This window comes from Aotus nancymaae, unplaced genomic scaffold (genome assembly GCF_030222135.1).
Source record: "Aotus nancymaae isolate 86718 unplaced genomic scaffold, 86718_ANA_hifiasm-v0.15.2.pri h1tg000032l_0, whole genome shotgun sequence".
In the NCBI taxonomy this organism is placed as follows: domain Eukaryota; kingdom Metazoa; phylum Chordata; class Mammalia; order Primates; family Aotidae; genus Aotus; species Aotus nancymaae.
In genome coordinates, this window is record NW_026988445.1 from 14,386,334 (window position 1) to 14,398,568 (window position 12,235).

Here is a 12,235-nt window from a genome sequence, read left to right on the forward strand (position 1 = left end):
GAAATATCTCAAATATAGACTTTCCCTGAATTAGAAAGATAATGCAATATCCATAAAAAAGGAAAATTAGTCAAAAATAAGCTGAACAAAACACACTGGTCATCTATAACTTCAACTCAATACGCTAGAATAGAATCACATATAGCTCTTCATATTCTGGAGGCTGGTTACTTTCAGAAATGGACAGCTGTAGAGTAGAATAAATAGAAATCAAGCAAAACAGTTAAATAAAGTGAAAGTCCTTCTATGAAAGAAGAATAAATTTAAACTAAACATTTTCTTGGCATTTTTTTAATAAAACATTCTGGATTTTCAAAAGAAGTTCAGACTCAAATACAGTTTGAGCCATGTGCGGAGATTTTGGAAAGAAAGTGAATCTTGACTTTTTAACTAATATTTAAGCAGCTATATGAGAAAATTCTTAGGGCTAGTGAGCACTAAACAATCAGGGTTTTTAAAAATCTAATTTCAGTTGTCTGTTAAAAAACTAACACACTCTCACAAAAAATCATCTTTGTATATTTGAAAACTGAAACATAAATTACAAACACTGTTGCAAAGGAAATACTACTGCAGCTGGGGGAAAAATTCCTCTGTCATTTCCAAATACTATTTACATTACATCATCTCCTTTTACTTCTTTTTTTAAATGGGATGGTTTACATATTTTTTAGCAATATATCTAATTGAAAACAAAACATACTAAACTATCATAAATATTTCATCCTAATCCTACTTTAAGCTATGAATATATAATGCTATCTAGACACACTGATTAGTACCTGCTTTAAATTCTATTGATTCTCAGTAAAGGCATTAAATTTAGAAACTAAAATGATGATTACAGATTTAGCATGTAAATTTTTTATGGTTTTGCTACTATTTTGAATGTTTTTCCCTTTCAATAAAATGCAATATAAATTTTTAAGTATGTAATCACCAACAAAATAAATGACCGACAGTCTGGAAAATAAAAATGACCTTGAGCAACAGAAGTAGTCAACAAACTAAATAATTTCTAATACAAGGAAGCAAAGTATTGCATAATTTAATAATTTCTTTTAGGGTGTGTTTTTCAATATGCAAAAAGAGTCATAATGTTAAAATAAATAAAGATGGCACCCTCATCCTCTGAAATCCTGACTAGGGAGTAGTTAGAAAGCTGGCCAGTTTTCTCATTGAGTCCTACGGCTCAGCAATCCCCTGAAACAAACTTCTCTTAACCCTGCCCTAAAACAGACATGTAGGGAAGAGCTGGCCAATTATTTAGATTTTAAAGGGATTCTCTCTAGGAAAAGTCGAAATTCATTAAAAGAAGAATTACATTTAATATAAGGCATTTCTCATTATTAAAAAGTCAAAAACAAAAGATGTTGGTGAGAATCTAGTGAAAAGGGCACACTTATACACTGCTAGTGGGAATGTAAATACAACCTCTATGAAAAACTGTATGGTGATTTTTTTAAAGAACTAAAAGTATATCTACCATTCGATCCCGCAATCCCACTACTGGGTATCTACCCAAAGGAAAGTAAGTCATTATATCAAAAATACACCGGTACGCATGTGTTTATTGCAACATAATTCACAATTGTAAAGATACAGAACCAACCTAAGTGCTCATCAACCAATGCGTGGATAATGCGGTATAATACACACACACACACACACCATGGAATACTACTCAGCCATAAAAAACCAACAAAATAATGTCTTTTGCAGCAACTTGGATGGAGCTGGAGGCCATTATTCTAAGTGAAGTAACTCAGGAATGGAAAACCAAATACCATATATTCTCACTTATAAGTGGGAGCTAAGCTATGGGCACACGAAGGCAGACAGAGTAGTGTAATGGTCTTGGAGAATCAGAAGGGAGAGGGAGGAAAGGAGGGTGAGGAGTAAAAAATAATACAAGGTAAAATGTGAACTACTCAGGTGATAAGTGTACTAAAATCTTGGACTTCACCACTATACATTTCATCCATGTAACCAAAAACCTCTTGTACCCCAAAAGCTCTTGCAATTTTTAAAAGATATATATAACATATACACATATATATACAGACAAATATACATATACATGTAGCATTCCTTTGCATTTACAAGGATCAACCTGGACTTCAGAAGAGCAGGTAACAGCTGCTAAACCAAAGCTACCTTTGCAGTTATATAGTTGACATGTATTCTGATGCCTCCACATAGCACCTGGCAGATCCTTAAAGAAATAATAATCATATCCATCATTTGCATCATTTACATCATTTGTGCAATTAATTTTGTCTTCACTGCTTTGTTACCGTTCTCTTGCTGTGTGTTCAATTTCATAAACATTTAGTAATATGGGTGTGTCTTGTGTAACTTTAGAAGTATCTGTGTATCATTAATGAATTTAACCTATATAGGTTTTTCAGGAATCAACTAGCCTCCTAAGACAGATAAAGACTATTTATAAACTGCCATCTATAAGAACAGAGAAATAACTAAAGAAAAAGACTCATTTGCTCAAAAATATACTCATGAATTCTAACACAAATTTCCCATTTGCTGTATTCAGTTTTGAGCTCCTCGATTACAGGACTTAGAAATACCTCAAAAAGAAAAACACAAGTTTGAAAATAAGATCGATGAAGTAGGATTAAAGGATTTAGACATTTTTTTTCTTTTTTGAGATGGAGTCTTGCTCTGTCCCAGGCTGGAGTGCAGTGGTACGATCTCTGCTCACTGCAACCTCCACCTCCAGGGTTCAAGTGATTCTCCTGCCTCAGCCTCCCAAGTAGCGGGGACTACAGACGTGTGTCACCACACCCAGCTAATTTTTGTATTTTTAGTAGAGATGGGGTTTCACCATGTTGGACAGGATGGTCTCGATCTCTCGACCTCACGATCTGCCTACCTTGGCCTCACAAAGTGCTGGGATTACAGGCGTGAGCCACTGTGCCCAGCCAGATTTAGACTTTTTTTTGACATGGTTTGGACTTGCGCCCTCACCCAAATCTCATGGCGAATTGTAATTCCAGTGTTGGAAGAGGGACCTGGTTGGGGGGTGACTGAATCACAGGGGCAGATTTCCCCTCCAGGTTCTCATGATAGTGAATGAGTTCTCAAAGATCTGGTTGTTTAAAAGCATGTAGCACCTCCCCCTTCCCTCTCTTCCTCCCTCTCCAGCCACACAGGATGGGGTCTGCTTCTCCTCCACCTTCAACTATGATTGTAAGTTTCCTGAGGCCTCCCAGGCATGCTTCCTGTATAGCCTGCAGAACTGTGAGCCAATTAAACCTTTTTTCTTTATAAATTACTTAGTCTCAGGTAGTTCTTTATAGCAATTCGAGAACAGACTAATACAAACCTGTCTCTAAAACAATAAATAAAAAGGGTGATGTTCCTAAAAACAAAAAAATTACTAATGAATATCAAGTATTTCAAAGACTTTAGGGGTTGACAGCACTCGTTCATTATATCTAAGTTCACTCTACTTTATAGGGCATTTTTCCTAGATGCAATTTTATCAACAGCATCACTCTTAAGCTATTCCATCATTAATGCCAGTAACCATTATCATCTGGCAACTACCTCGAAGTGTAATTTCTCTTCAAAAGAGAGAGACAAATAGGATTGTTATAATAATAGCTATTACTTATTAAACATGCTTCTACCATGTGCCAGCATTGTACTGGATAAAATAATTGTACTTACTCATTATCACTCCTAGAATAGAATATTAGGTAGCTAGTATAAAGGAAATAAGTGTCCAACCCATACTGCTGATTATCCTAGTTGAGGACTTAAATAAATGTAATCATCTGTATTAAATGAACATTTTGATACTTCAGACTGATTAATAAACTCTACTCAGGAAAAGCTAACAATGAGGAGTAGCAGACATGAAGAACAAAAGTATCCTAGAAAAGATTCAGATCCATCAACACCTCACTTAATTAATCCTTGTGTAAAAACAACAACAACAAAAAAAAGTGAACAGCTTTAAAACTATTCTAATAAAAAGAAATGCTTAAAGCATAGTATCTGCTGATATGCTCCAGGTACAAATTTATTAAACAGACTATTCTCTTGGTATATATAAAATCTGAATAAGCTATAAAATTACTGTGATTTAGTGATAATTTCTGTATGTTATAGTCTAAAATTCAAAAAGCATCAAAATACAGTTATCCACATACAGCCTTGCATATTTCTTTCATATTAAGTAATACTATCTTACATTTATTAAGTAAATTGGTAAGTAATTCCCTAAAATTCCAATTTCCCATTTCAAAGTAGGGTGTGGTTGATTTAATGAATGTACTAATTCAATCATTACTAGCAAATTCGTTTACAATGTGAAAGTTATTTTTACTTCTACAACTCTAATTTTTTCTAGAGTTATGCTGACATACAGACTATTATTGTATAAACAAACATACAAACCATAATTGTTTCAACAACTTAAAACAACTAAGGAGGCAAAAAACAGTCTTTCAAATCTTACTTACTACAAATGAAAAATAATACATCTTTTTAAATTTAAATGTGATCTATAGTCTTAAGGCACTTTTATCTCCTTGCTCTAGTGCTCATTGGTTTAATCCTCTCTTTCTCGTTCCCATTCCACTTATTTCCTCCCTCAAGCCATTAGCACCAAAAGAAATACTGTCAAAGAAAAACAAAATACCTGACTTTGAATTGTCAGTTTTCTTATTGTCATACTGCTATGAACAAAACATTAACTGTACCATTATAAAAATGAAATAGACCAAAACTTGAAATAAAATGAAATTGATGGAAATGAAGTAAAAATCTTGGCTGACTCCATTGTAAGAGTAATCTATCATCAGCATAAAAATAAGTAACATCTAGTTGACACTTCATTAATATAAATAACAAACACAAATATATAATAAATTGTATTATTTATACTGTGTTCCTGTTGCAAAGTCTTTTAAAGATTTAAATAAAAGGCCCAATATTTTTTGAATTATTAAAAGTCAAACTTAAAATTACACCATATAAGGTAAATCTCAATTACCAAATTTAACCCCAACAACAATCCCAGTATATTTCCATCAGAGTCCCAAATAATAATGTTTAAAACACTGAACTGAGGTCAATTCACAATCTGGAAACAGATCTTAGTTTTAATTGATTTTCACACATTGTCAGGTGGTACAAATAAAACAGGACAGTCCCCAAAATGTAGTAATCAATTCATATGAAGAACATCTGATCTATTTCAAGACTTAAAGAGATTGGCATTCTTAATCTAAATTCTCAAATAACTTAAAAATAGTAAATACTACTACTCACCACACAACTCCTGACAGCCTTTTCCATTCTTAACTTTCTTTTCTTACTCTGTATCCAAACTTCTGTGGTTGATAACCCACACTTTCAAGAACTCATACTCTGACTTAAAAATGCCTGAGACTTAACAGACACTGCCTAGCCCCAGAATGTACAAAATAATTCCTTAAAAATGATATTATCTTGTTCTCTATTATTGAAAAATAACATTTTACTTAAAGAGACTGTACATTTTTGTTAGGCCATATATCGGATTTCCAAAAAGACAAAATGTGAAATAAAGTATTACTAAAACATATTTTAAATTGTGAAAAGAACCTGATTTGAAATTATGTAAAATATATTAATAAAAATATTATTTATTCAGCCAAATACTTATTTGATATTTGGCTTGACTTACATAAAAATATGCATAAATGAGGTGTTTTTATACATATACAAGAAACAACATCCAATAAAACATATTTAATGGAAAATATATACAAATTATTCTGATAATACAGCAAAATATCTCATAGCATAAAACTACTTACATAAACTCTAATAATCAGAAGGCAATGGAGGCTATGGTTTTCCCTTTATCATAAATCATTTAAAATTATATTTACTACTGGTACATACAGAGTTCTCCCATAGCTTCGCAGATAAGAAAGAATATTAAATGACAAAAATCACAGGCTAGAGTGTCACTATGGAAACATAACTTAAGAACTCAAATTCCAACTCTAAAAGTACCAAAACCCTTTAAGTCTTAAAAATAAAATTAAAGAACACTACAGAATGTCTCAATTTGTGAAACATGGGATGTAAAACTCATATGCTTTACAAAATATTTTATTCAACATATAAAAGACACAAAACCAGTACCGAAGCCAAAACTGACTCACTCCTAAGTGAGAAGTTAACTTGAAAGATGGTTTAGATTTCTTATTCCCAGGATGAGTCTGGCAGCCTGTTTTTAAAAGTCATTCTATTCACATTTACATATTTTTTTAAACCTTGTGACATCACATTGCTAGAAATCTCCTGATACTGGCAAATTGAATAACTAAAGTTATTACGTGTAGGCATTCTTGGATCAGTGGTTTACCTGAGAAACTAACTTTGAATAAATTTCAAATCAAAAAAATATATATACATGACACAATCAGCACTTGAATTTTACTTCAGGAAAACAAAGCTTTACTTGGGACCAAAGATATTTTAGCATAAGAACTTTCCAACAATCTAAAATGGTTAGTATTCCAAAGGTACAAAATACTATTTGGCCAAAATCCTTCAAAAGCCAACATACCCCTTCTATAAACAGATCTACGTGATGATACATGCTTATTCCAACAGTGAACTTCTGGACGTTAGAGTGCGCCCTGTATACCACAGGAGACGCTGAAGAACTTAAGCCAAGCAAGCCTTCAAGCTTGAAGGTCATGGCGCGTTTGCTCACATCACTGATCTATTCCACTACAGGTCTTCTAAATCACATCTATATTTAGAAGAATGAAGCCAAAAATCAGATTTAAATTAAGAGTAAAATCTAATTTTCAAGTGGAAGCTGCCACCAAACATTCTTCATCAACTACTATCACATTTATGTCATTTAATCTTACAAATATAATTTTCGGAAAGTCCATGTTTAGCAGTTTCCTTTGCTTGCACTATATAGAGGTGAAATAAAACCCACTGATCACCACCTTCAACTTCCTGTTGACCTAAGATAAACACAGATATTTTAATATCTCCTCCCATTTTGAGAATAGTTTCCATAGTCTGAATGTTTCCACCAATAAATACCTTTCAAATGAAAGGCTATTATACTGCCGTGTATTAGGCAACTTGTAACCATTAATCCACTTTTGCCCATCACAGAATTTATGTAAAATCTCTTACTGTTGACCTAAAAACGTAAGTTATTCATCGCCAAATTCCACATTAGCTAGGCCTTATATCAAGGCAACAATCGAGCAGCACAGTTTTACTCCTGGGAAAATATTTACCAAAAACTAACGGAAAACATTGAATAACTAGTGTCTATTCTTTTATTGAATTTTTCTTTCATTACTGAATATACTCATAACTCTCTATACCAATTAAATCATAAAGACCAGCTAAAGATTAAGAGTTTCTTGAAAAAATACAAACTTACCCCATTCTAGGTATTCGAGAATGTTCTTCTCTCTTCTCAATGGAGAATTATTGCATTCATCATAAAGGCAGATGAGTATATCCAGTAACGTCTCCACACTGAAGCACTGCCCATTGGTCTGAGCGGGCCCGTCCAAAATAAACTGCTCCAACTGCCTTAAACGCACTTCTCCAGACATGTTTGCTTCGGTTTCTGCTGTTTTTCCTTTAAATTATTATGATGATTTGTACTTTTATTATCCGAACCTAAATTTTAAAAGATGTGGTTTTAAAAACAAACCACTTGTTATTCAAACAACTGTCATGCAATGCTGGTGCTGAATTAAACATCCAACACACCAGTAACCTCACTTAACTGAAGCGTCTTCAATTTCACCCATATATTTTGAGGGTAAATTACCATAAAATATATACTTAATGCATTTTAAAAGAATAATACAATTAAATCGTATATTTAAATAAAATAATAATTAAAAGTACAATGAACTAAAGAGTCAACGCTTCTTTAAAAAAAAAAACTCTTCATTCAAAATTCAACTCGTGCAACGTAATCCTGAAACGAATCCGGTTGCATCATTAATGAATAAAGTCCTATTTGCATCAGCAATTCACTTCCCGGGAAGAAGAAAAACAGAAAAGGGAGGAAAAAAACAGAATGCATAGAAAGGGGAGGGAAAACCAAAATGTTGCTGCAAATCCTCCCAACCACCACTTGGATAATGCATCAGCGGCAATTTCTCCAGCGGGAAAGGGAGGGGGCAAGGTCCCTGAAACAGCCCCTCGGCTTGGAGCACGCCAAGTCTTGCCCGGAGGCTTCTTTTCGTTTCTCCTCCCGAGGTCCTTCTTTTTTAAGGCTTTGCAGTTAGTCCTATTTTCAACAGATTCCGGTGAAAACTCTTCATTTTCCTCCCAGCTTCTCCCAGGGGCCTGACCGGCTGCGTGGCCGGGGGTGGAAGGCGGGCTGCGGGCGGCACTGGCACCGGCCCCGGAGCAGCGGCTACTTGGCCGCCCGAGCCCGCTCCATGTCGGTGGTCGCTTGTGGGCCGCGCCGCGCGGGGCAGAGAGCCCGGTCTCCCCCACACCCGCACCGCGGCCGCCGCTCCGGAGGCTCCCGACGCCCCAGGCGAGGGGGGGGGTGCTCTTCTGAATTCAAAGGACACCGGCGGCCGCAGCTGCGGTGGCGGCGCGGGCGGCTCCGGCAGCTACTTCTCCCCCTTCTTCACACCCCTGGGCTAAGGGCATCTTTCCTCAACGAGGAAGCAGGCGGCCAAGGCGCTGGAGGAGGGGTCGCCGCCGCGGCTGAGGAGACCAGAAGCTGCCGCAGCCCGGCTCCCAACCACTCCCTTCCTCTCCCTCCTAACCCTCCCCCGCCTTCCCTCTCCTCTCGCGCTCGCGCCCTGGGCTCCGCGAGGCTCCTCCAGTCCCGCCGCACGCAGGCGGAGGCTCGCGGACGAGTCCGGATCCAATATGGCGGCCTGGCCCCCCGGCCCCGGCACACGCGCGCGCACACGCCCTCCCCTCCCCTCCCCCGCCCCCGCTCTGCCCGAGCCCTAGTCCCAGCCGGCGGCCAAGCCGGGCGGGGTCCGGACGGCGCGCCCAGTGGAGGCCCCCGAGGAGGCGCAGGCCCGGGGCGCGAGCGGCTGCGCCAGCCCGAGGGGAAGGGTGGGGACCGCCTCCGCGGCAGGGCTGCGGCTGTCGCAGCGTGGAATGCGAAGCTGCGGGAGGACTGGAGGAGGCCCGGGCGGCGGTGGCGGAGCATATGGAGGCAGGATGACCGGGCCGCGCCGGGAGCTGCCGCAGGACGGGGAGCAGGCTGGGAACTGAGCCACCGCCGCGCCGTGGCCGCGGCTCCCCGACGCTTCTCGTGCAGATCGCAAAGGGGGCTCCTGCCTCGTCCTCGGAGACATCACCTGTCTGGCGCGTTTGCTAAGGGCGCCCAGAGCAGCGGGCTTTAGGCTTCCGAGAGAGCTGGAGGAGAAGGGCCCGTCTTTCCGCTCCTTACCTGCTCCCCACCCGCCCTCCAGATTCGTTTCGCGCACACTCCAGAGTAATCATTTCTTAGGTGTCTAATAAGAGCACTTCGTGTATCATTTCCCGGGGCGAAAACCGCGCTACCGTCACGAAGTCTTGTGTCTGCATGCAAAGGTTGGAATCCCCCATCTCCATTCCCAAAAGTTTCCCTTCGGGAGCCGGGTGTTTTCTCCTCTGGAACTGTTCTACGGACTGCCTGTTTTTCCCTAGCCATGGTTACCGCCTGCGGGGGATTCAGCCCTTGAAGGCAGTCAAGGCAGTTCACCACTATCATCAAACCTACACCCCGTGTGCACGCGCACACACACTTGTAACCCAGTGGCACAATGCAGGAATTAGGGCAGCAAAGGCAAATCACTGAATAGCTAGGGCACCTGATGCCTGTAGAGCCCTACTGGGTTTTTGTGAATCTCGGTTTTAGGAGAGCTCTCTTTCTAAAATTCTCATGGAAGATGCCACATTTAAATTAATACCACCAAACTGGGTCATTGCAGTTCGGTTACTTCCTCTCAAAATTGCCATCTCCTTTATAGTCCTTCTCCAAAATACAATTTTTTTATATTCTTTTCCCACACCTGTGAGAGTTAGGTTTCTATGTTAATGCCCTCAATTGCATCTTACATCTTGATAATATGGAAGCTCAGGAAGAATAGAAATGAGGGCCTAGATGTAAAGTCTAAAAATGAAGGCTAACAGAAATCGATTCAAGTTGGGATTCACAAAATATTGTGAATCTTTTATGAAATCTACACTTGCAAAGTCTACACTTGCCTGGCTTAAGAACAGCATTTTCAATGCGGTCTTGACATGAGTGATACATAGATTCAAACAAAAGGTCAATCATTTCCAGCCATGACATCTTTATAGGGGGGTGTGCTGTCTAATTCTAAAAGCAGTAGAAAAACAAAAAGAAAAGTTTAATCCTAAAACAGATAATAAGCAATATTTTGGTGTTTATTATTCAAGTCTTTTTCCTACGCACTTTAACAAAAATGATACATAATAAAAGACAGTTTTATAGCCTCTTGCTTGCAGTTAGCAATATATTATGGACTTTTTTTTAACTCAACTAATATTCTTCAACAATATGGATTTTAATGGTGAAGCCAATGTTAACAGTTTCATTTGACCCTAAGATGCAGTGGCAAAGAAGGAAGAAATTTCTGCTTTTTCAAGTATGGTAAACTAAAGAACTGGCTCCAAGATACCTACTTTTCCAACTTACAAATAACTAGAAAGAAGTTTAAAAGAGAATGTCAGGTCCCAATAAATGCTAATTAACAATGGAAGAATATGAGATTTTTAACAAAAGAGTCAAGCTGCCAGTTCTCTACCTATTCTATTAGCACTTGGGTACCACCCACAGTCCAGTGTATTGATAGTTGCTAAATAACCCTTTCCACATTATTTAGAAAGTAGAGAGGAGAATTTATTTTTATTAAAACACACACACACACACACACAAAGAGAAGGAGGTTGAACTCAATCAATTTTGCTTGAATAATTCAAGCCCAGAGACTTAATAATTAACTAGACACTAAACACATTGTGCGGGTGTTATTTTAAATGTTCCGGTTGAAGTGTGAACATGCTTGTTAATGAAACCAGTCTTAAGCCAAAGAAAGGTGCAGCCCAGCAGCTGTACAGTGCTTGAAGTTTTCCTGCAAAACAAGAGTGTCACAGGCTGCCTAGCAGGGTATTCTTTGGGGAAAAATAGCCTGGAGGTCTTCTTTGTGAAATTCTGTTTGGGGGCCTGGAGGTTAGATGTATATCACTGCAAACATCCAATTTGTTTGAAATAATCAGAGAAAGTTTTATGAAGATGCTGGGAATTAATCTGACCATTCAGGAAAGAAAGAGGACAGGAGAAGACAGGAAGATAGGAAGGTGGAAAGAAGGCAGGATAGAAGTCATTAAGCCTAGTCCCCAATACAAGCTCTCTTCAACTAATCCTCCAATTCAGGGCTAAAAGCAGGAGAATTAATCCACCAATTAATATTTATAACAGCCTCACTCTCACCTTGGTATATCTAACTTCGGAATAACTATAGGTTCATTGTTGGAGAATGGAGCCAAAAACAAGGTGAGTGCCACAGTAGGGCTTAATGTATAGCAACACTGAGGATGTTTACCACATCTCCTTTTAGCCCAGACATATCCTGATTGCAAACAAATGACTTGGCTTAGTACCCTCCCTGGATAAAATGCCAGCAATGCCTGTCCTCTCTTCATGTCAGGCTGCTGATATGAATGAGATCAACTGCAAGGGCTTACATATAAAAAAGAAACTTTCTGATTAATAATTGCTTCATTTACAGAACACTTAATCTGTAAACACTGTCCTGGGTAGTTTGAACTCATGTTTTATTCAATCATCATAACCATAAGAAGTAGGGAAATTACCTCTATATCACAGATGATGGAAGAAGCTGAGGCTTAGAGACCTTAACTCGTGAAAGAACACACAGCTAATAATTGACACAAGAGCTACAAGTCACCAGGCCTGTCTCATGCCAGTGCCCATGGCTTTAACCACAAAGCAAGTGAGATCTGAAAGATCTGCAGGTTCTATAAACTCAACTCTTCCTTTCTACTGTAACAAGGACGAAGTGGGATATGTTGTTAAGTCACATATTTGGGCATTAGAAATTTATATCAGGGCAAAAGAAAGAATTATGCACATGATATGTCAGGGTTCAACCAGAAAAGCAGAAATTACCTATTTATTTAAACCAGAGAAACTTTTTTTTTTTTTTGAGACAGA

General features: G+C 38.4%; 1 protein-coding gene across 21 annotated transcripts in view; it reads right to left on the reverse strand.

The window, feature by feature from the left end:
- The window catches only part of CDC42BPA (CDC42 binding protein kinase alpha), a 331,128-nt gene extending 322,782 nt beyond the window's left edge, over positions 1-8,346 (reverse strand). For all 21 annotated transcript variants that reach the window (XM_012459841.3, XM_012459835.3, XM_012459840.3 and 18 more), the window contains exon 1: positions 7,442-8,346. In XM_012459841.3, coding sequence (XP_012315264.1) covers positions 7,442-7,619 — 178 coding nt within the window. In that variant the 5' untranslated portion in view covers positions 7,620-8,346. The remainder of the gene's footprint in view (positions 1-7,441) is intronic.
- Positions 8,347-12,235: the final 3,889 nt, after the last annotated feature.